The sequence below is a fragment of the Uranotaenia lowii genome, chromosome 3 (genome assembly GCF_029784155.1).
Source record: "Uranotaenia lowii strain MFRU-FL chromosome 3, ASM2978415v1, whole genome shotgun sequence".
NCBI classification, from domain to species: domain Eukaryota; kingdom Metazoa; phylum Arthropoda; class Insecta; order Diptera; family Culicidae; genus Uranotaenia; species Uranotaenia lowii.
In genome coordinates, this window is record NC_073693.1 from 12,066,651 (window position 1) to 12,091,448 (window position 24,798).

General features: G+C 35.8%; 2 protein-coding genes across 4 annotated transcripts in view; one reads left to right on the forward strand and one right to left on the reverse strand.

The window, feature by feature from the left end:
* LOC129750963 (opsin, ultraviolet-sensitive) overlaps positions 1–24,798 on the forward strand; it is a 422,334-nt gene that overhangs the window by 387,696 nt on the left and 9,840 nt on the right. The gene's annotated exons all lie outside the window — the stretch shown is intronic.
* On the reverse strand, positions 1,884–3,361 carry LOC129750967 (uncharacterized). The gene has a single exon (XM_055746196.1). The coding sequence runs from the start codon at positions 3,251–3,253 to the stop codon at positions 2,201–2,203; it is 1,053 nt and encodes a 350-aa protein (XP_055602171.1). The 5' UTR covers positions 3,254–3,361; the 3' UTR covers positions 1,884–2,200.

Sequence of the window (24,798 nt, forward strand, 5' to 3'; positions counted from 1 at the left end):
TATCAAAAGTATTGTTCGCTAAAAGGGTTACAATTCGGGAAAACTTGTCCTACGTCATTGAAGTATGATTGATAATCCTCGTTCAGATTGAACATATTTTCCAGCCAAAAAGAGGCTAGACATCCTGAGAATATTCTTCTTGACGTTACCATGAAATAACCCTTTTTGAAGATGAAACAGCTATTTAATCACGCAAACAAATTCCAAGGGCAAGGGTAGGCGCATCAAAAACCTTCAAAATGTCCCACGCATCACCAAGGTTTCCGTACACAGATCCAGTGAGCGTGATGCTCCATTTATCATTCGCCACATTTAACGATTTGCAAACAGCGATTCCGACCAAAGTAGGTATTAAAAAAAAGGGGGGATCCAATCACATCTTGTATTGACATGATGATGGAGGCTGCTGCTGTTCTGTTGCCACGCCATCGCAAAGCCGCCAATAGATCGTCGTAATATAAAATTTCTGTGGCAAACGCTTTGGCAACGATTTCCCTCTAATAGGATTGCAAGGGGGGATGATTCTGAAATAGGAAATCGATTCCCATTAACCCCGCAAGAATGGTTGAATTGGACAGGACAGGAAAGGTTAGGCCATGTGGTGTCATTGTTGAAAAGAAGCATCAGATCAGATACCTTTGGCACAAGACAGTCCCCATTTTTGAGATTTTTGTCTTTGAACAGTTATTGTTAAAATCATTATTATTCATCACGATACCACTTTTCACACATTTACGGCTTTTAGACACCTGTTTAGTATCTGTTTGTTGCATATAATATTGTTGTTTTTTTTTTAATTTTAAATATCACTTAAATTTATGATAAATTACCTTTTTTCGAACTGTATCCTTTTTTGGATTGTACCTTGTTTGGAATTTTTTTTATATCATAGAACACTGTTTCAAAAAGGAAACAGAACGCCAGACAAACTGCCCCAAACTAACCGAAGTAATAGTGAGGTTGTTTGAAATATGGTCGAAATCTAGCCGAGACAGAAGGCTCGAAGAAATATGTCTGCGGTTGATTGGCTTCGATTTAGTTTTCGTTGCTGTTGCTTTTGAGACCATGCAGACAGGATGCGAAACTTAGATGGGAGAAGAGGAAGGAACCGTAAAAAATCACTCGAGATTATTGAATGAATCCCTGGCAATCGGCTCCGATAGATAATGGTTTGTTTTTCATGGCGCATTGAAATTGATGAGCCGGAAAGAAAGGCAGTCGCCTTTTGTAGGGTACCGATGGAAAAAATTGTTTGGGAGCTTCGGTGATCATTTTGTCGGCATATTTAGGATCAGATATTGGAAGAACATGAGATAGGGGTTGTAAATGGAAACTGGAAAGTCATAACATTTGAAAATCGAAAACCACTATCACCCTGGAAGAGTCAGCTTCAACATATTCTCATTATAATTTCTCGATCATCAAACATTTCAATAATGTGGCTTTAAAGCCAGTTTTTTTTTTAAGATATGTGATTTACTTAAAATGTTGGATTTTTTTAATTCGACGATTAAGCAAAATAGGGGGTTACCGAAGCTCAATGTTCCGATTAGATAATTAACCGATTACGAACATTTTACCTATTCTCTTTACAATTTATAATCAAACATCTTTACAAATTATTGTTAGGTACCTTATTATTTCTTCTAGATTAACCACCAATGGTTGATATTTTGATTTGAATTCGACAAACAATATTTGGAAACATTTGGAATTCATGAGTTAATTAATTGCCAGTCAGTAAGTTATAATAGAACACAATTGCAGTCTTAAATTTAGGATTATTTGGCTATGAATTTGTTTCGGTTTATCCTCTATCCATACCATGTGTGAAATGAATAAAGTAAGTTACTTTCTGTTTATAAAATATACCGTCGAATAAGTCTGTTTAAAAAATGTTTCATTTTATTTCGTATCATAATTTACTTATTTCAATTTTCTAACATTATTGATTGACTTTAATTTGTTTCAATCATCAACAAAACCTATCAATCCTATCACTAAGCTAACATTATCAGAAATTGTATTCGTTTCAAATACTAAGTTGCCCTCAATCGCAACAAACAGACAGAAAAAATACTATCACAATCACTTGCACTCGTTTAAATGCGCATTTGTTATCGTCTATCAGTTCCTATCTAATCTAGCTACCAACTAATCTTCAAGAGCTCACATCCGGTGCGTCATCAGTCGTCATAGCTCATTGTTCTTCGCCCGCAACCGAGCCTCGCTCAGAAGCATCTTCACCAGCAGCGCCGCCAGCAGCAGCGCGACGAGTTGCGCCACGACGTCGTTGACGGCGCCTGGGAGCCTTAGCAACTGCCGCTGCTGCTCCTCCGAGCCCTCCTTTGGCTTCAAGCACATCTTCGCCAGCTCGATCACAGGTTTCGGGAGCGCCATCGTCACAGATCGTGCGCTCTTCGGCTGCTGGTGCAGCGGCGCACAGAGCAAACTTGGCTTGGGGAGCAGCGAAAAGACTCGCAGAAGCTGCAGCCGGTGCCCCGAATGCTAAGGGAGCAGCGGGAGCGGCTCCGAAGGTTTGAATAGGTGTTCCGCCGAATGTTACGGGAGCAGCTGGAGCTCCGAAGGTTTGATTGAGTGCTTTGCCTCCGAAACCGGTGCCAAATTGAGGGTGGCGATATCCAGTGGGACCAGGACCAGGTGGACAAATGAGTGGTTTCGGGAATTCCTGTCGAATTCCACCTTTTTTACCACAAATCGGAAACGGTGAGGATCCACTTTCCTTAGTTGCACACTCCTTGTTGATCGCAATATCCAGGGCCTGTTCAAGTTTCAAGGTTTCCTTCTCTTCGCACAATCGATCCAACACCTGACCTGGGTTCAGTCCGGTGATAAACTTATCCAGCAAAACTGCGTCCAGATTCGATCCGAATTTGCAATCCACCGACAGCTTCTTTATCTCCCCATACCAATCGATCACGGTTTCGTGCGTCAATTGCCGGGCGTTGTAGAACTTGGCTCTCTCCCGGAAAATCGAAACCTGAGGGCTAAACTGCTTCCTCAGCAGCTCACATAGCTCCTCGAAGGGTTTATCCTTGGGCACCGTTGGGTGGCACAAATCTCGCAAACTCTTGTACGCATCAGCTCCAATAACACTGATCAAGAAAGCGCTCCTCTTTTCTGGCGCAACGTCATTAACTTCAAAGAACTGCTCCAATCGCTCACTGTACACATTCCAATCGTCATATGAACTGTTGAACTCCGAAATCGATCCAATCATCTGGCTATTCATCCTCAAGCTGACGAAATTTCTATCCCTCCTTCAAAAACAACCAACAAACAGAACAGGCAAACGTACTCTCGATTGGGGAAACTGTGGGGTAAAACTGTCTCGCGACGCCGTCAACCAAGATCTTTTATAACCTCGCGACGCCCCATCACCAACACCAGCGCCAACTTCGATCGGCGTTTGTGTAGTGGTTTGGATCCCACCCAAACATCCCACTTGTGAGTAGTAGTTTGGTCCGAGTTCATTTGCGGCATACGTGAGTCATCTGGAATCGATTACCTCTTGATGCATACGTTTGGTGGCGTCGCGCCGCCGGCCGCCCCTTCGTGAGATGCTTTCACTGTCCGTTTTTCCCCACCGATGACGACGACCGGGTGATAAATGGTTGTGAAATAATAAGTTATTTTCTGACCCACAACAATCAACCGACACCTGATGTCGCTAAATGGCGCTGATGGTGATAATTTAGGAAATGCTATAATTCAAGACGTTTTTGTCGTGTTTTTATTTTGATTAGACCACGGTTGTCATTTGGGGGCACGCAAACAGACTAAGTGGCGCCATGCTGTCACAGTTAGTCTGAAACCTTTGGAGAATTTCATTTTCAAACTAATTTTGAAAGTTAAGACCAACCTTCAGTGATTTCTTCAACCTTAAATAATATTTTGATCTAAGGAGTACCTTAAATTTACTTTAATAGCTTGTTTTGAGCCTACTCGAATGAAATACTACTGAGTAAAAGCAACCAAAAGATTCCTTCCGATTATCCATGGTATAAATAATATAAAAGTCCTCTACAAATTTAAAAATGGCTCCCATGTATTGCTTTGATACGTTTTGGGTCACCTCTGCGTAGAAAATAAAATAATCTGAATGATTCGTGAATTTGTGAAGTCTGATTGGAAATTTGTGTAGAAACAGAAATTTTTACGTATTTTTTAAGTCAGAAAATTCAGATGGGGTATTAATAAATAGTTAGTTAAGCAAAAAATTCAATAAGTAGTTTTTTTCAGTATGTGTATTTTTTTTCTTCAGTATTAGTCGTATATTTTTAGTAGGTAAAAGTCGTACAATTACAACGAGGCTTGCCGAGTTGGATAACTTCAACTACAACTTGATGCAAAACTCTATAACTCTATAAGTTACATAAATAACTGTAGGGTAGAGTGGGGTATCGTGGGCCATGGGGAAAAGTGGGCCATTTTTAATATCTTAGATGTGTGTTGAGATAAAAATCTCAAACCAACTGTCATCGTCGTCGCTTTGCGTGAGCATATATTCCTATATGTTGTTAACTGAAATACGCATCACATGCTTCTTTTATTTATCAAGCTAAAAAAAATTAGAAAAATTTACTTACACAATTTAAAAAAACACCCGCTAATTTCATCGATGAGGAACCTAAAGGGCATAACAAAAATATGCTCATACGCTTATGATCTTAGTTTTGTCATAATCTTTCACGTGGAAAAGGAGTTTTTGATGAAACATCAATGAGTCACACAAACGCAACCAATTTGCAAATCATAGCTTGTGGGGAATCGTGGACCACACATCTTGAATCACCTATATTTTTAAGTTTTTTTTACACAATCAGGACTTAAAATACGTTTTACCTATCTGGAAAGTTTTCTTATGCCAAATGAAGAGTTATGAAAAATATTTTGTCCATCCTATATAAGAAATTTTGCCAAAACGTTCGCGAACCAGATTTTGGAATCTATGCGATCGTACACAGCCCTCTTTTTATTTCATCATCTGAAATTGCTTTAAAATAACGAAATGAATTAGGAAATCTCAGTTTTGGGTCAACTCATAAACTTTGCATGTTATTTGGTCAATTTGGATTTGGTGGCCTACGATTCCCCACCATTTTTCAAAATCCAAAAAATATTGCTTTTTTTCAAACAGTCAGATTTTAGGGAAAATAACTTACTAAAAATTTCAAAAAAATACCTTATGATACCTTGAAAATGTAGAAAACCATAGCATTTTTTATTTTCATTTTACCTTTAATAATAAAGAAGTTATGGAACAACGAAAAAAAGTGGCTCATGATTCCCCACTCTCCCATACAAATAAATCAGCTATGAATTTATTCTTAAAAAAAAGTTGTATAAAATAATGAGATGTATAAAAATTTATGAGTTTCAAACTTTTAATACAAAGTTTGCAATGGTCTCATTGTTACACCAAGTGTAAATAATTTCAGAGTCATCCTAACTTCTGCATATATTTTTCTTAAGGAATCGTGTTATTAGTCAATATTACTTAAAATCATTTTTTTAATTCAACCATTAAACCGAAAATCCATGAATTTTACAAAAAAAAAGTTACAAAACCACATGCAGTTAGTTCATAATGTTTTCATTCAATTCTTTTTTTATCAGGGTTTGTATATTCAAGTACAGTATCTCGAAGAGCTCAAAATTTGAAGTTTCCAAAGAAAAAGCTTAGGATTACAGAACCTTAGCTAGAACTGCCTTCTCGGAAGGTTTGGACTATTTAATGCAAAACGAGCATACTTCGTATGAAAATTTAATGACTTAAGCAGCGACTTAAGTATTAAAGTTGAGGTCGTGTAGGATTTATGTAATTATTAAAAGTTGTATTTCAAGTATTTTTAATAAAAAAAAAATAAGTATAACTTCAAAGGATTTGCGATTTTTAAATTTAATAACTGTGATGAAACTTTTATAATAAAGAAGAAAATCACCGAAACGTTAATAAATAAACGTATAGCAAATTCCTACATCAATAAAACACACAAAAAAGATTGTAAAAAAGGTTTTTTTCTGACTCAACTCTGTCAAGGTAATAAATGTGATAATTAAAATTAAAAGATATTAAAAACAATACTGTGGATTAAATATGTCGGTATCGATTTTTGAAAGGGCGTATGCACCAATTGTAAACCAATTCAGTTACTAGCAATTTTCTATTTACATCTGAAAATATGATCTTCTTCTATTTTTTTTTATTTAAGTTTAGCTTAATTTATTTTTTTTTTAATAAGGCGAATAGCTTTTTTATGAGAGGGTAGTCTCGATGCTCTTTGCATCATGCCTTTCTCTTAGGCGAAAAGTAATTTTTGTTTTTTTTTTTTCATCTAACCATGGTTTTTCCCATCCAAATTTCATCACAAACAAAAAGGCCTATTGTAAATTCGAGTTTGAAAAAGGGCATTCTTATGCATATTTTCAAATCAATTTTTTCAAGGCAAAAAACGCAAAGTACAGCGATTTTGAATGATTGTGTGTTGAAATGTGCAAAGATGTTCAGTTAAATTACTTGCAGCGGCTTTTCAAGCAAAAATTGGCATAAATTTTGCTTCTGTGGTGAGTGTTCAAAAAGGCGTCAAAGCAGTCATTCTGGATGGGATCTAGATTTCAGAACAGGCACTCGCATTTTGGCGAGCAGACAACATGAGAAAACAAACTGCCTAAAAATCCACTTTAACCATTTTTAACGTAAAAATCACGGAAAACCTGTGTTTATCATTCGCGGAATGAAATTATGCTTATGTTTAGGAAATTTTAGGTACTTCATTAGGAAAATGGTTAGATACAGTGAAATAGGCACTTAATTATTTTTTTTATGAAACTTCTTATGCGTTTTCTCAAAACAGAGGTCGTGGTGTATTGGCGTTTTAAAAAAAATTGATATCGATTTTAAGATTTTTCACTTGTAGACGGTATTCAGTTTAAAACTAATGACTAAATTTTCATTTCGATGAGGATTAAAGATTTAAAAAAAAACCAAGTTCTAAAATCTACTGCATATTTTTTTGGCCAACATAATTCAGGAACCAGCACCAAGTTTGAGCATCACAATTTGAGCTCATTAACGATTTGGACCTATTCTTTCTGTTTGATGTCTAATTGATGTTTTTTCACATTTTATAGCATAACTCGGTGCTGTAAAAGAATTTAAATAATTTCAATGCATCAAAAATTCTATTTGCATTTGTGATAATCATTAAAAAAAATTATCTCATTTCTTACTATATTTACATATACAATAAAAACTTAAAAAAAAACATTTTTTTTTTGGCGTAAATTGCTTGGTGATAGGTCAATAAAGTTATTTCCATTGACAGAATTTTTGTTCTCAACGGATTCATAGTCCATGCAGTATAGGGTTAAATCTTTATACCTTGAAACGGGGTAAGATTGATCACTTTTTTCAATATTTTTCGAATATTTTTTTCTGTTAAAAGGAATGTGTCATGTTTTAGATTTCTAAAACCAGTACTGGAACTGTTTTGAACGTAAAACATAGTTGCAGAAATTTATTAGTGTTGCGATATCTTGTGTGGGCGTAGTAAAACACTATTTTAAAGTTTAAAATTATTGGTGTTTATTAAAACTCTAAGAACTACAATAAACGTGTTAACTACTTGAGATCGCAATATAAAAGTGTAAAGATGGAATGACACTTATGTTGAGCTTCCGCCCATCATCGTTGGAGCCGTGACGTCTATCAGGCTGACGGCTGTCAGCGGATGAGTTGGTTGATGACGATGATGACGGGGGGTCCCAACACCTCCCCCTTTTAGAAATGCTGGTACGGCTCATATCTCTCAGGTGGTCTTCGAACCCGCGAAGATGTGCGAGTAGGAACCAGTGGTGCTGGATGTCTTGGTGTACGTCGGCGGGGAGCCTGCGGCTGCGTATCTGTCTGGCGTTGTCCTAGCCCTGTAGGCTCTACCCCCGTTTCCGGTGCTGGCTCACTCAAGCCCCAACTGTCTAGGAGAATACTCAGCGGAACTTGAGGAGCGACAGGTGTTGTTGTTGATTGTTGATCGTCTTCGGAATCATGTCGGGTTCTCATTTGGTTGCAGTGAGAACGAATTAGAGATTTCTTAGAGAGAAGCCACACGTTATACATGACTTTCCCCAAGCGTTCCAGGACGACACCGGCTTCCCAGGTCCAATCGTTGTTGCGGTACACCTTGGCCCAAACGAGACTTTGGATGCTGTAGTTCCTCGCTTTGGTACCATGTTTTTTGTTGAACTGATCTTCTTGGTTGGTTCTTCCTTCTTTGTGGACCTCGGAAGGTGGTCGAAGCAAATCTAGACCGGTTCGCATTGGTCGGCCCAGCAGAAGTTCTTCAGGCGACTTTCCACTCGGTGCACTCCTGCATGGTGTTGAACGATAGCACAATAAAAACGTATCAATTGCTTCGTCTAGTGCCTCTCCCCCCGGCGATTATTTTATTAAGAGCAGTGTTCCGAAAATCACTCAATTCTCATGAGAGACCCTGAAACGTTTTCAACAGCAAAACCTAAATTGTCGGTTGGTTTATCTCCCAGCGGGGCAAAGATTGTGTTCGACAGCGCTGCTCCGAGAATTAAAGAAAAAAAATTTGAAAGAGAGACGTTTCTTCTCCAGTTGGAATTCTCAACTGAGTGAGGAGCTACCTGATTTTCAGTTTCTTCTTTCAGTCAATAACTTTTCTTGCTCAATCACTCACTCACTCACTCGTTTACTGATCGATGATCGAATGCTCTCTGCTTGATACATCTTGCTTTGTTGTTGCTGTTGTTGGGGAAGACCAAAATAGCCATTCAAACACGCAGGCAGTATGTATGAACATATGTATCTGCCGCTTTGCCAGAAAGTACGCAGACAGTATGAACCGATGCAAGGCCGTATTGATTGAGTTTGAGTGAGTGAGTGAGTGGATTTTCGAATTGGATCTTGTATCAGTAAGAGTCTCAATCACTTCTGATACACCAGGTAGTGAGCTTTAGAGATCGATTTAGATGCGAATCCGCTCTCGCTTTTGAATCTTGTTTACATTGACTTCGCATTGTCGCTCTGCCGATTCTCTAGGGAACAACAGGCAGCAGCAATCGGCTTTGAATGTTTCCAACTAGAAACCTATCATGAGCGTTTTTTCCGAGTGATTTTCGGAACTCTGGTTTGAATAAAACAAATTCTCGATATTCCTAACACTGAAGAAAAAAAACCTCGCTTTAAAAGTATCTTTTTTGATAACATAAGAACCCAACTTCATAAACTACATATCAGATTCTTTCCGAATCTCGTTATTGAATTCGTAAATGATTCCGATAAATTTTTCACGACAATGTCGAAAAAACGGAAGATGGTTCAAAAGAAATATCCCTTTTCATTGCACAATAATTCAAAATGAAACACACAAAATAAAGAGTCAAATTTGACCGATCGCAGGACAGTGATATAATTTTTATTTTACAGACCTTGACATGCGTCATATTTTGCTATCATAACTAGGACCCCATCTGAAAAAAATGCAAAAAATAAGGTTTGAAACTTTTGGAGCTTCTTTGCATACCTTTCAACGTCTGCGTAAAGCCTTAATTATTGAAAGTTTATCTCTTCTGGTATTTTTATTGTTTTAAACACAAAAATTTTGCGAAAGTTTTCATTTTCTTATGTTTATTGTATACAGGACCGTAGGAAGAACCGCCTCATAGAGAGGGAGAGGATTTGTTGGTTGTTTTTTTTTCTAAATACTTATATACTTCAGTACTAATTGATTATTCATGTTTAAGTTTTTTTTTACATAAAAGCTTTTTTGTATGAAATAGTAACTTTTTAAAACACGTCCCAAAATCTTGAAAAAATCAGGCAAAATTTATGTAGTGAAAACCTTCAATAACATAATAGGAACTTATTTTTATCAGTGATAACAAGCTCTGAATTAACTCAAGAGTCTGGTAGATTTGAGCATAGAATAAGATTTTTTTTACAAGTAAGTATTCAAATTCCTGAAAAAACTTGAAACTTCACAAACAAGTTTAATATACCAAACTCTTGAGCAAATGCAAAAATTTTAACCATCGATAAAAATAAATCAAATTTCCAAAGTAAATGTAAAAGATTAAAATTTTAATTCAAATATTAATCTTGCGAAATCGATCCAAAGTTAAGATTTTAGTTTGTTAGTTGGACCTTGAAAAATTTGCAATATACCTAATGTTGTGCAATGCACCAAGAAAATATACTATTTCCTCTAGATTTTTTATAGTGACTATAAGGAAGATAGATGTTTCTTTATCATCACATATTTATCATTTAAAACCAATCCCATTATTAATATCCTATGTAGTCCCATAGAAGAGGTTGCAAAAATCCAATGCCTTTTTAGCAAATCTCTGTGCCGATAATGCTCTGAAATGTGCACTGTGCCGAAGACGGTATGTTTGAAAAACCGTAACTGGCATAAGGACTCGGCTCCCAACCAAAATGATGACCACTACATTCAAGCGAAACAAGAAAAACATTTTATGGGATTTCCTTCCTATTGGATAATTCATCCCAGAAACAAGAAAATAAAAATTAAAACCACAGCGCTGTAGTGAGAATCGAACTCACATCACCAATTGTATCGTCTTGCCAGTCCGACATTCTAACCAGTGTACTGTTCGAGCTTCATGCAAGATGAGGTATATTTGTCATAGGCTTTCTGTTACCGATCAATCACAAAAAACGTACAACAGCGGCTTCCCGGCGTTTGGCCTCCTTTCAATGCATTCCTTTGCCTTAAGATGGAAACGGGAAAGGGAACGGGAGTGAAGGAACGGGAAACCCATTGAATGAGAACTGTGCTTTGCTTACTGCCTGCTATTACATACACACGCTACATATACACAGCTGCCAAAGCCGGGCAGCTTGGCCGGTGTTGTTTGCCTGTGAATTGAAGGAATGTTTTTGTTGTTGCTTTTGCTACATACACACGCACAGCTTAGCCGTGTTTGCCGGTTGATTGAATTAAAAGGATGTTTTTGTTGTTGCTTTTGCTACATTCACACGCACAGTGCTCGGTTCGCTGGCTGCCTGGTGTTGGCCGGTATTTATTTCCATCCTTCTTCGGCTTGTGATGCGATGGGGAGGGACGCGAAAACGTTTTTATTTTGTTTCATTCAGACATACGCAATTCGGTTTCGCTGGGAGGTTAATGCCGGTGGGCGCAAATCGAATCAGTGCCGGTCGCGTTATCTTCTTGTACCAATGATGCTATGAAATTGACTACACGCCATTGGCACAGAGGCTGAATTTTGGGTGTAGATATTTTTCAATAAAATTAGAATTTTTAATAAACAAAACATGCAAAATAAATTCAAGATCTTCTTTATATTTGTGACTTTCAGCTGAATTGTGTATACAAATTAACTTTGATTGAAAATTTGAAATTTAGACATAATTAGAAGTCTGAGGACTGTGCGATTTTAATTCCTCAACGAAATAGTATTCTTGATATTTTTTATCTTGATTGTAAAACTCATTCAAGAGCTGAATCTAAACCTAAATTTTGAATATTCATTCGGAACAAGTATTCTGAAACTGAATTTAATACTTCAATTTTGAATCTGTTTCAGAATTTCAAAAAGTTTTCTGAATCTAAATTTCAGATCGCAATTTAAAATATGAGCCAAGAAGAGAAATTTATTTCAGTGCCCCCAATCATCAATCAATTTAAATTCTGTTTGGCCTTTTAGATTCAATTTGACTTAATTCTTTCAATCTGTTTTTTTAATTTGAATGAAATTCATTTTTGGGAAAATAACATTTTATGAATTTCAAATGACGAATCTGATTCTGAATTTTCAATTCTGAATTTTTTGTTTGTTTTCTGAATTCTCTGTGTTATGTTTGAAATCTTGCATTCAGTTTAAGAACGTCGAATTTGAATATGAATATTAAGAAAAATTTAACCTTAATATTGAAAATGCATATAATGTATAAGTGCAAAAATGGTCAATTGTGAGTTAATTTTGGTATTATTAACTCAAAATCGACCATTTCGATTCTTCAAGAATCCTAAACTGAATACAGAATCCGAAATATGAAATCAGAAAGACAATTTGGATTCTTATAATATGGAACCAGAGCCTCCGAAATGAGACCAACCTCATTGAACATTTAATATTCAGAAATAAATTTCTATCTACAAGGGAGAAAATTTTGAAAAACTGTAACAGAATACTAAACGTGGGATTAGTTTTCGATATTTTAGCATCAGTTCTGAGTTAAAATTGTTACTCTTGAATAGCCACACTCAATCATAAAACTATGATTAAGATTTTGAAATTTTGTGTGAAGAGTAGAATACCTTTCTTTCTTTTCCTGGACCCTCATGGAGAGGGGTTTAACCCCCAAACCGCTTAAAAGAAAGTTTTTTTGTAAAACAAGTAACTTGAAATGCTTGGGTAGCCGTGAGGTTAGGAGGAAAATTATAAAAGTTTAACTGGAATTGAACGAATCTACAGCGTCCCTAAAACGCATTGAAGTTAGAATATTACTTCTTAAAAACGTAATCTTTTCAACAATCTTGTAAATAACGGCTACACTCCATTTTTCCGAAAACTTTTGCCCAAAATGAAAAATCCCCAGAATTTCTATCACCAGAAAAACACTTATCCGGGTTTCTTTCCTCACACGAACCATTCCCCAAAAAATTGATTGCCAAAATGAACAATTTCCTAGACAATTTTTCACCAGACTGAACCTAATCTCAGAGAATTTTTCGCCTGAATGACTATTTCCCAGATTTTTTAAAGTAAAAAGTAAATTAAAAAAACATTTACCTACCTACCTAAGGGTCCAGCGCCGATTGGCCGGCGCATAGGGCTGAGATAAAAGATCTCCACTGCTGGCGATCCGGAGCCAGCGTCTTCACTTGCTGCCAGCCAAGGTTCTCGTCAACTGTGCGGATTTCAGCGGCTAGACTTCGCCGCCACGAGCTTTTGGGCCTGCCTCTTCTTCGATGCCCATCTGGATTCCAGTCAAGCGCCTCTCTGCAAATCTGGTTTTCGTCTCTTCGCAGCGTGTGCCCAATCCATCTCCACTTACGTTCCCGAATCTCGATTTCTAGCGCCTTTTGATGACACCGGCGATGAAGTTCAACGTTTGAGATCCAGTTGCCAGGCCACCAAGCGCGGATGATGTTCCGCAGGCAGCGATTCACAAAAACTTGCAGTTTTCGCGTCGTCACCGCATATGTGCACCAAGTTTCACACCCGTACAGCAATACGGATTTGACGTTTGAGTTGAAGATTCGGATCTTAGTTCGTAGAGAGATCTGGCGTGACCGCCAGATGTTTCGGAGACTCGCAAACGCAAATCGGGCTTTTCTGATCCGGGTTTCGATGTCCTTCTTGGTACCACCATCAGGCGTAATCTGGCTACCAAGATACTGGAAGCACTCCACTGTCTCAACCTGTTGTCCAGCTACCACGAAATTGGAACGATTTTCTGTATTGATCTCCATCGACTTGGTCTTTCCGACATTGACTTTGAGACCTGCTGCCTTGGAACTTTCGGTGAGGTCGTCGAGTTTGCTCTGCATATCCGGTTGCGTTTGGGCGAGCAAAACAATATCGTCAGCCAAGTCAAGGTCGTTCAGATGCTCCATTGTTGAAGGATTCCACGGCAATCCTCGGTTCGGTGCACAGTCGATCGATCCAGTCAGAATCTCATCCATTACGATAAGAAAAGGTAGCGGTGATAAAATACATCCTTGTCTCACTCCAGCAGTTACCGGGATTGGTTCGGACAAGACACCGTCGTGCAAGACCTTGCACGAAAATGCCTCGTATTTATTGTGGTTCGATGAGATGGACTAGTTTCTCTGGGACCCCTCGTCGCCTTAGAGCCGCCCAGATGTTTTCATGGTTAAGTCGGTCGAATGCTTTTTCGAAATCAACGAACACCAGCAGAAGAGAGTCCTGGAATTCGTTGATTTTTTTCCAGTATTATTCTTAGTGTTGTGATGGGGTCCACACATGATCGTCCGGATCGGAATCCAGCTTCTTGCCGTCGGAGTGTAGCGTCGATTTTCTCCCGGATCCTGTTCAGGATCACTTTGCAGAGTACTTTGAGGGTTGTACAGATCAACGTTATGCCTCGCCAGTTACCGCACTCTGTCAGGTCTCCTTTCTTCGGGACCTTTACGAGGATACCCTGCATCCAGTCGGCCGGGAATGTTGCAGTATCCCAGATGTCAGCGAAAAGACGGTGCAACATTTGTGCTGATAGGGCAGGGTCGGCTTTCAGCATTTCAGCAGGGATGCAATCGATCCCAGGTGCTTTGTTGGATTTCATGTTTTTGATTGCCTCTTCTATTTGAGCCAGCGAGGGCGCTTCCGAGTTGACGCCATTTATGCGACTTACTGTTGGCGCTTCAAGCTGCGGGTTCTGTTGGCCATCGCTATTCGTGACTCGGAAGAGTTGTTCGAAGTGCTCAGTCCATCGTTTGAGCACATCAGTCAATTTTAAATCATATTAATTTTGATAAAATTTGCTCAAAAAAATTGTACGCAAAATACTTGAAAGAATCATTTTTTAAATTTTCGTTTGATTGTGCAAATAAAATGAACAAAATCGAGCAACATCTGGGAAATCTTGCAAGCTTAGTCTAGGGTTACCATACGTACTCTTTTAAGAGTACATGTACTCTTTTTCGATAAAAAGTTGGACGTACTCTTCTTTTTGTGAAATTTTACCAAATGTACTCTTTTTTGTTGAAAGACATTAATTGACCAGAAAAACCAACGTATTTTTTACATTTTATGAACCTGATTTACATCTTAGCAAAAATTACAAGAGGAATACAGCTTACAACAAATTACTTTACCACTTTGTTCTAATATTCATGCATTTTTAGTCGTTAAAAATAGTGAGCGCGAAAAGCGCCTTTGAGTATGCAAGCAGTAATTAATATGCACAAAATTTAGGTACAGTACAAGAATATTTCAAAAGAAAATTTATTATTATCATGTAAGTCACATAACTTCCAAGCCATTAACAGTTTTTGATTGAATTGAAATATATCGGTGCCTCAGATAGCACAAAATATGTACAGTAGAACCCTGCTTATCCGAGCTAATATTTTCATTCAAAATCCATGTAAAATTGTGTTTTATCTTTGCGATATTTTGTTAAAGTATTAAATTTTAAAGGAACAGGTAAACAGAAATATTCCATACATTAATCCATTCATTTAAGAACCTAGCTATGCGCCTGAATGATATGCAAAACCAGAGAAAAAGGATTGGTTTTGTCAATGTTTTTCGTTTAATCTGAGGTTTCACTTATCCGAGGTGGTTCCTTCCCCAATTATCTCGGGTAAGCGGGGTTCTACTTGTCGTGATTTTACGAATCTCAATTCAGAGATTCACTTAAACACGTCTGTCGCTCGTAAGAATAGATCAATGACTGACTTTGTTTTGTTTGTTTGTCAAGGGCTGCCAAAATAGCAAATGTTGTCATAGAAATTTATTTTATTTTATTCATCTACAGTGTTGCCGAATACAACTATTATTTTATTTTATTCCTAATTAAATTTGATTTATTTTCTTTTGCGTACCATCCGGACGCAAAGCTCGGTAAATATTAGGATCTTGTGTCAACCTGATGGCTGGGATAACGCGGGAGCACAGAAAACTGGAGTTCAACTGAACGGGGTTCTACTGTTCCACGTTTCTCCTGACTTTTGGATAAATGATCTCAATGTACTCTTTTTCATGTCGCGGGATATGGTAACCCTAGCTGAGTCTTATGTTATTGAAATGCGATATTAGGAAATTACCTATATAAATATCTAAATAAAAAAATCTTCCAATAAATAAGAAATTTATTTAAAAACTGTAGTAGAATTGTAGACTGGAATAAGAATTTCAAGATTTTGGCTTTAGTTCTAAGTTGAGATTATTACTCTCGAATCATTTTAGTAGTTCATCAAAATTTGGTTAAGAATTTGAAATTTTGAGTTTAGAGAAGAACATTTTGCTTGGCATTTTCGGAACCTCATAGGGGGGGGATTTAATCCCCAACACCCCCCTCCCCCCTCTTCCGGTCCTACGGTCATTCAGCGTATCCATGTATAGGGTAAGAACACTATATATTGAACACCATCTTTGGGATTCAACACATTTGTGGCCAATAAATAAAAACGAAAGGTTTTTCTGATAAAATTTTGATAGCGTAGCTTAATCTTATTTCTCTGCTTCGAATCGATATATTTTTTTCGTGGAAATATGTTTTGAAATAATTATTTAAGCCTATTTATTCAAAATTACTTTTGTCCCAATAATTAAACACAATGTTTCAAATATTGAACAGGCAATGTTCTAATTATTGAACACGTAAACATTGAATATCATTGCATATATTCAGGGGTATTTCGCTTGATAGTATGCCTTGCAGGGGCGATTTTGGTTGAGCTAGCAACCAAGAAACAGTTTGTTTACATTTCCAAACACCAACCGATGTTTGTTCAATAACTGGTACTTGCATTTCTTTACGAAACGAGTACTGCAAGATTGAACGTTCAATAATTGAAACATTTGCGTTTTCTGTGATCCAATGATTGAACACTTTAGTTTGTTAAATTTTAAGAAAATAAGGATAATAGGCCGGGATTCGACCAGACCGAACTGAACGCCAAGTTGAAAATAATTGAGTTATCTATTGCAGCGGATGCGAAACATGATAAACTACCTGTCCAATGAAAATCAGAACATTTTTCCTATTTTTTCTGATTTTATTAGAAAATTTCAATGTTGCAGACAGTGGAAATAGCAAAAATGCGTTGCGCCAAAGTGAACTGAGAGCCACCTTAGTGGTAAAAACAAAAGTCTGTTTTTGTAATGAAAACTGATTTTGTGCGAAACAATCTTATGTGTGTTGGTTTTTTTCGATTCAAAACAGTTCTTCGGCTCGTCACGAACTAATATCTGATAAATTGAATGATTAAAAAACGTTCCCGGGGCTAAAAACTTAATATTTCGGATTGTAAGCGATTGTTAAAATTTCGTTCCGCCAGACTGAACCGAATCCCTTGAGTTTTGTTTTCAAATTTACTCAAGGGGATGTTAAAGTTTTTAACATTTAACGATAAAAGATACTTTATTTTATTGCTTACTGTCGTTCAGAACGGAACCGGTAAGTAATAATCAAAGATATTCCGAATTCCAAAAGTATGAAATTTGTATGGCTCGGTTCACTCTGGCTCAACGAAAAAAAACATTTTCCAAGCATCAGCCATACTCGTTGGGTGCTGCTTGTAAAGCGCCTATTAGTAGGCTCCTACGTTTAGAACAAATTGCCCAGTCAAATGATAACGCATGGCAATTTTTTAAACATTTTTGTTCGACCAGAGTGAACTGGGTGCGAACATATTGCTATTAAAATTCAGTTTGCTGCTTGATGTGTAATCAGAAATCGACCAGTATAGCCTCGAAGGCTTTATAAGAGTCTAAATGTGATGATAAAATGATTAAATGAGATATCTAATAAAATGGTATCAATTGGTAGGGCTGTGAACTTTGAACTCGATTTTCTCGAAATCAATTTTATGGCGTTCAGTTCGGTCTGGTCGAATCGCGACCAATAAAGGCTGCCACTCTTCCATAAATCATTCAAAAAGACTTAGTTGAAAACACTTATATCATTATCTTAGACGTTTATTTGTCTTTTATCCAATTTTTCCCCCAATCAAAAATAGGCTGTTTTCTTCATCCAGTCAAAAAATCAAGCCAAAATTTGAACACATATTCAAGTTTCGAGGATTGTGGCTTTAAGAGTCCGAGATTCTTGATAAAAATTTGAACATAGGTAGAAAATGCTTCAACGGTGGCACAACGAATTTTGATTCATTTTTCTACTGTATATTATTGTTTTAATCGGTAAATGTTTTACAAGTGTTCAATATCTGTACCTGTTCAATAACTAGTGCTTCTACCCTACACGATTTCAGCATTCTTTCATTCTCCGGAGAGTTTACAATTTCCGTTACATTGGTTACATTTCGTGGTATTTGTGATCATTTTACGTCCGAAGGAAATTTCCGCTGAACAAACTTGTTGACGACCATAGCTTCGTTTTCTATCAGCCAAACGCATTATTAGTTGTTGAATGTCTGTTGTCATTAAAAAAAATCTATTGATGACAAAAATGATATCAGTTGAATTGATATTTAAGAACAAAATATTCATTTTCTCCATACGAAGATAAAAGTTCAAACTTACTCATGTTAACTTTACCTAAAAAATCTGCAAAATGTCATGGGTGAGCTTTAAATCAAATGAAGCTTTTTAAACCCCAGGGTTTGATAAACTCAAAAAAAAACAAATAAACCCAATCTATTGTTGCACTTACAAGAATAACTTAAAATTAATGAAAGGAAATATAAAATTCGATTTTTTTAAGTATGCTCCAGATTGCACTGCAACATTTCCCATTTTGGGTAACAATCTTAATATATACAAACAAGATGTTAAATTTGAACATAGGGGAGAGTGGGGAAACGTGGGCCACTTTTAATATCTCAGATGTGTGTTGAGATAAAAATCTCAAACCAACTGTCATCGTCGTCGCTTTGCGTGAGCATATATTCCTATATGTTGTTAACTGAAATACGCATCATATGCTTCTTCTATTTATCAAGCTAAAAAAAGTTAGAAAAATTTACTTGCATAATTAAAAAAACACCCGCTAATTTCATCGATGGGGAACCTAAAGTGCATAACAAAAATATGCTCATACGCTTATGATCTAAGTTTTGTCATGATCTTTCACGTTGAAAAGGAATTTTTGATGAAACATCAATAAGTCACACAAACGCAACCAATTTGCAAATCATAGCTTGTGGGGAATCGTGGGCCACACATCTTGAATCACCTATATTTTTATGTTTTTATACACATTCGGAACTTAAAATACGTTTTCCCTATCTGCAAAGTTTTGTTATGCCTAATGAAGAGTTATGAAAAAAATTTTGTCCATCCTAGATAAGAAATGTTGCCAAAACGTTCGCGAGCCAGGTTTTGGAATCTATGCGTTCATACACAGCTCTCTATTTTATTTCATCATCTGAAATTGCTTTTAAATAACTAAATTAATTAGGAAATCACAGTTTTGGGTCAATTTTATTATCTTTGCATGTTATTTGGTCAATTTGGATTTGGTGGCCCACGATTCCCCACAATTTTTCAAAATCCAAAAAATATAGTTTGATAAAAAAACAGTCAGAATTTGGGGAAAATAACTTATTTAAAATTTCAAAAAAATACCTTGTGATACCTGTAAAATGTAGAAAACCATACCATTTTTTATTTGCATTTTATCTTTTATAATAAAAAAAAGTTATGGAACAACAAAAAAGTGGCGCATGATTCCCCACTCTCCCATACTAAATATTTGAGTTATTTTCAAGATATTTTTTTTTTATTTCTCAATAGCTTCCATCAATGCTCGATTCGTGAAGTACCGTCAAACGGGGCATCATGCAAAAGCAGGGTTAGATGCAACATTTGTATACCACAACACTCATTCAATTTTTATTTCAATATACTGTAATAAAATTATCATTGAATGATAACAAATTGATGATGGCATAGTTTTTAACATCGTGAAAGAGTTTTTTAAAGTTTTTCATTCTCATAAAAAATTTAAAAAATCGAGCAAAGGATGTTAAAATTTTAACATTTTTCGATGCCTTAAAAAAACTATACCTCGTATGACGGATTGGCTTAATGATACAAATTACAAACTTTATATTGCTTTCATTATCCAATAGGAACAATGTTGGTGTATAAATATTTTTCGAACAATCACGAATTTTTTTTAAATAAATATTTTTATAATTCAGTTAGCTGACTGGGGCAAAATGCAACAAAATGGAAATAAGAACTAAATCTCATAAATCGCGTTTCCATAAGCTGGGATATGATTGTTTTGCATTTTGTGTTTGTTAACTTTAAAATTTCATCCATCCTAAGGTTTTTTCATGATTTAAGATAATAGAATGTTTTGAAGTATTTTTTACCCCTAAATGTATTCAGCAGATTAACACTTTTTTTTTTAAATTTTTGACAGAAAAAATGTAAAACTTAATCCAAACAAAACAAAAAAAATACTGCAATTGGTGCTTTATGCGTTATGACATCACAAATGTATCAAAAACTTTAAATTTTCAAACGTTTTCATTTGATTATTCATTAATTATAGAGTTTTCTGCAACTTACCCCCTTTTCTTAGTAGGGTGAAAATCGCATGTTTTTGTTAATTTAAAAATAACTGGTAGAACCAATATTTTTTCTGACTACGTCAGTTTTGTGTCCCATCAACCTTTAAACTATTGGTGTACAAGAAATATGCATATCTGTAAGCATTAAGATTTTAGAAGCCATTGAAGTTGGAAAGTGTTGCATGTTGCCCCAGTTGACGGTATCATTATTCAAAACCGCAATTAGGAGTAAGTTTGTCAAATTTATGAGTCATGAAATGGATTGACAATCTGTTTTAAATATTCCAAAACAGATCCTTTTTTGCTCGTTTACATTTTGTTTTTAATCCGAAAACGAGTTTGGTTGACCAAATTTAACGATTTCGATTCAACCATTCATAAATATGGGTTTATGCTCATTGAAATTCATGTTTGGAACAGACATTCGTGCTAACCAACAATTTTATGCGCCAGAAAAAAGTGCCAAATCAGCATTGAAACAAATCGATCTGTTTACCTAATCGATTTTTATTGCTTCACGAGGCGTCAAATGACTTTATTTTTTAATCGTTATCATCGAGTGCAACTACGAAGCCAACGGAAATCGGATGTTTCCACCTTATCTATCGCATGTTGGAAATGAAAAATTAATTCCCTGCGTTTATCTATCGCTGCTTATGTTAATCTAAGCACTTTATTGTTGTGAAATTCTGTAGGACTGGTCGTCATGAATCAACTTGTTCATTCTTGGCTGGCGACCGGCATTTTTCTCAATTGTGGTGGAAAGAAGGAACAAAAAACTCACCAACCCATGTGTGGAGCCGGCTCCAAATGGATGTGTTGGGGAGGGAATTTTTTCGCTACCAATACAATTATTCTGTTGGGTGAATCGAGTGCGATGATGTCACTGGACTAGTCAAGGTATAAATACCAAGCCAAGTTCAACTAACAAGTCAGTCTCGGCCAAGATGGCAGTCAGCAGTTCAGCAAGTTAAGTGCGAAAGAGCAAGCCCACGACATAGTTAGTGAGGGGCAAGTGAAAAACAGGAAGTGGCCGCCATGGAATTGTCTTTTCGGCCAGCCTGGAACCAGTAACAAAAAGTGCCCCAGTTAGTGCCAACATGTCGTCCGAGGCAGCCCTGGACACTTGGGCCTGCTTCGAGCAGAGGACACAGCCTTCATGGCAGCTCGATTGACTCCGGTGGATCCGATATCTCCAATCGATCGTTCTGACCGCATTCTGGAGTCCGTTGAGCTAATCGCGGATTCGTTTAGCTGGCAGAACAGCCGAGTTGAATGCTTAGCACCGTCTATGAGAAACGAACTTTGAGGAACTTTGTCTGAGTCTGAGTGAATCTCTTGGAAACGGAAAATGGACCGACAACAACAACATGATGCATGCAGATTTCCGGAAGGACCAGCATCAAATTGTGACGCCCATCGAAGAAATTCCAACAGCCAAACTCCTCGTCAAGTGACCCGATTTTTGCGACGTAATAGATCCGAGTGCCATTCCTCGGTTTCGCGTTACTGTCCCATACAATCTGTCAAGTATTTTGTGAGCATCCCAGTTCCGAAAAACTTGCAGTGGGACCCGACGGATTCGTTCACCCGAACAATCCAAACTACTTAGCCTTTCAGGCTAATCTCAGCTTTCGATGCTGAAACTCTTGGGGTATTTCCGCATGGATTTACCATTCAAACGCAACCTGGAATTGCTCAGAGTCGAGTGGCAACATTCCTCGGGCAGCCAAACCCCGGTGCCAACGAATTAGAGGCCAGACGCCGGGAACCGGAACCAAATCAGCAGCAGCAAACCGGAAGGGAAGCCGACACAACCACAACCCTTAAAGCAACAAAACTCAACGCTCTTGGTGCCGATTCCTATGGCTCAGCAGCTGATGCGGGGGCACCACCCCCTAGCCAGTAAGATCTGATCGATCCGGTGTCCAACCTATCGCGAATTGTCGAAGGCCGCCCACATTCCAGAACCTCCAAAGCACCCTCGACATAGCTGAGGATACAACACGGGTCGACCGAAAAAAAACCCACAAAAGCCACCAGCCCTTTGGTGGACCCAAAAAAACGAATACAACCATATAAAAAAAATTCAACCAATGAATACCAAAAAAAAAGATTTTTCAAATATTTTTAATTTAGAATTGATTATCCGAAAAAACCTTGCTCTGATTGAAAAAAAAAAATCATACCTTATTCGTCCAATTCCATGATTTGATAATTTCTCCTTCTCAAGGTAATTTTTCAATAATTTTAATACTCTAAAAATATGATCAAATATTCATGACAAAACTGGATAGTTCGAAATGAAATAGTTTTAATTAAGGTTGTTCTAAAGAAGGAACTACGTTGATAAAAAAAAATTTGCCAAAACAAAAATAACAAAAATAAGAAAAATAACAAAAGTAACAAAGATGACAAAAATGACAAAAATCAAAAAAATGACAAAAATGACAAAAATGACAAAAATGACAAAAATGACAAAAATGACAAAAATGACAAAAATGACAAAAATGACAAAAATGATAAAAATGACAAAAATAACAAAAATGAAAAAAATGACAAAAATGACAAAAATGACAAAAATGACAAAAATGGCAAAAATGACAAAAATGACAAAAATGACGAAAATGACAAAAATGACAAAAATGACAAAAATGACAAAAATGGCAAAAATGACAAAAATGACAAAAATGACAAAAATGACAAAAATGACAAAAATGACAAAAATGACAAAAATGACAAAAATGACAAAAATGACAAAAATGATAAAAATGACAAAAATAACAAAAATGAAAAAAATGACAAAAATGACAAAAATGACAAAAATGACAAAAATGGCAAAAATGACAAAAATGACAAAAATGACGAAAATGACAAAAATGACAAAAATGACAAAAATGACAAAAATGGCAAAAATGACAAAAATGACAAAAATGACAAAAATGACAAAAATGACAAAAATGACAAAAATGACAAAAATGACAAAAATGACAAAAATGACAAAAATGACGAAAATGACAAAAATGACAAAAATGACAAAAATGGCAAAAATTACAAAAATGACAAAAATGACCAAAATGGCCAAAATGACAAAAATGACAAAAATGACAAAAATGACAAAAATGACAAAAATGACAAAAATGACAAAAATGACACAAATGACACAAATGACACAAATGACACAAATGACACAAATGACAAAAATGACAAAAATGACAAAAATGAAGAAAATTGATGTCTTAAACCATTTTCCAGTTATGACTGAAACAAAAACTCGGATAAATTATAAATTCTACCGTTACGAAATTTTATTCCTTATTTTGAATTAGAAAATAAGATACATTTCACAAATTCACAAATTTGTTCCACCGATGTTCAAAGTCAGAGATTAAACCATAAAGGCACAAAAATAAATTAATATATTAAATATAATACAACATGTTTAATTCATCATCGAAAGCTTAGATTGAAAAAGAAAAGGTTGGAAATTAAAGTTTCTCGAACAATCAATAAGAAATGATAAATATAAAAAAAAAATTAAGTCTTGTTTTTAATATTGGAAGCACCAAGCTAGTACTAATTTCGTTAACATTGCGCATGAAAATTAATGAACAAGAACTCAACTTTTCATGCATTTTTCAATAAGATCGATTCAAAAAAGAAGATTTTAAACAATAAAAATAAGTAAAACGTTTTTCAATTTTCAAGCACAGATTTTATAGTTTAAATTTCAAACTCGGAATATTTTGTCGCCATCAATATTGGACTCTGGGAAGAACAAAACAATAATTATCTTAAATTTTAATTTTGATTTATAGGCTTCAAAAAGATTTAGTATTCAAAACAAAATATCAAAACGGAAATACAAAAACAAACTTATTAGAAACAAATTTTAAAAAAATGAAACAGTAGAACTATAAAAATCAGTAAATCATATAAAAAATGAAGTTGAAAAGATTAGTAGTGAGTGAAATCAATTATCGATAACTGATGAACCAACAAACCTAAATAAAAAAAACCTGATTCTAAAGCATTCAATCATTTTTTTTTCTTTTTTCATTAGAGACGTTTTACCTCTATCAATATAAATTTGGCCTATACATTCTAATTTCAGAGATCAATGAATGAATTCTACAATTTTAAAATAGAAAACATTATGAGTATTGATGACATTACTGATGCAAATTCAAAAAAGTGTTTTATTTCAATAAGGAAATTTTATGGAAACTTCAAAAACATTTGGCTTTTGCTTAAAAAACCCCAAGAAGTCAATTTATTTGAAACCTTTTTTTTTAATTACTATAAATTCCTGTATTTTACAAGTAGGGAAAAATGACCAAAAATAATCTTTAACTTTTTTTTCGCAGAAGTCATAATTACTAGATTACTGAAACATTTATTTTCAAAATTTTTGTAATATTTTACAGTTCCGAAAAAAAAACAAACAGAAATGATTTTTAATCTTTTTTAAAAAACTAAAAGTTGATGAAAAAATGCATATTTCAATTCAAACTTGAATTTCAAAGCA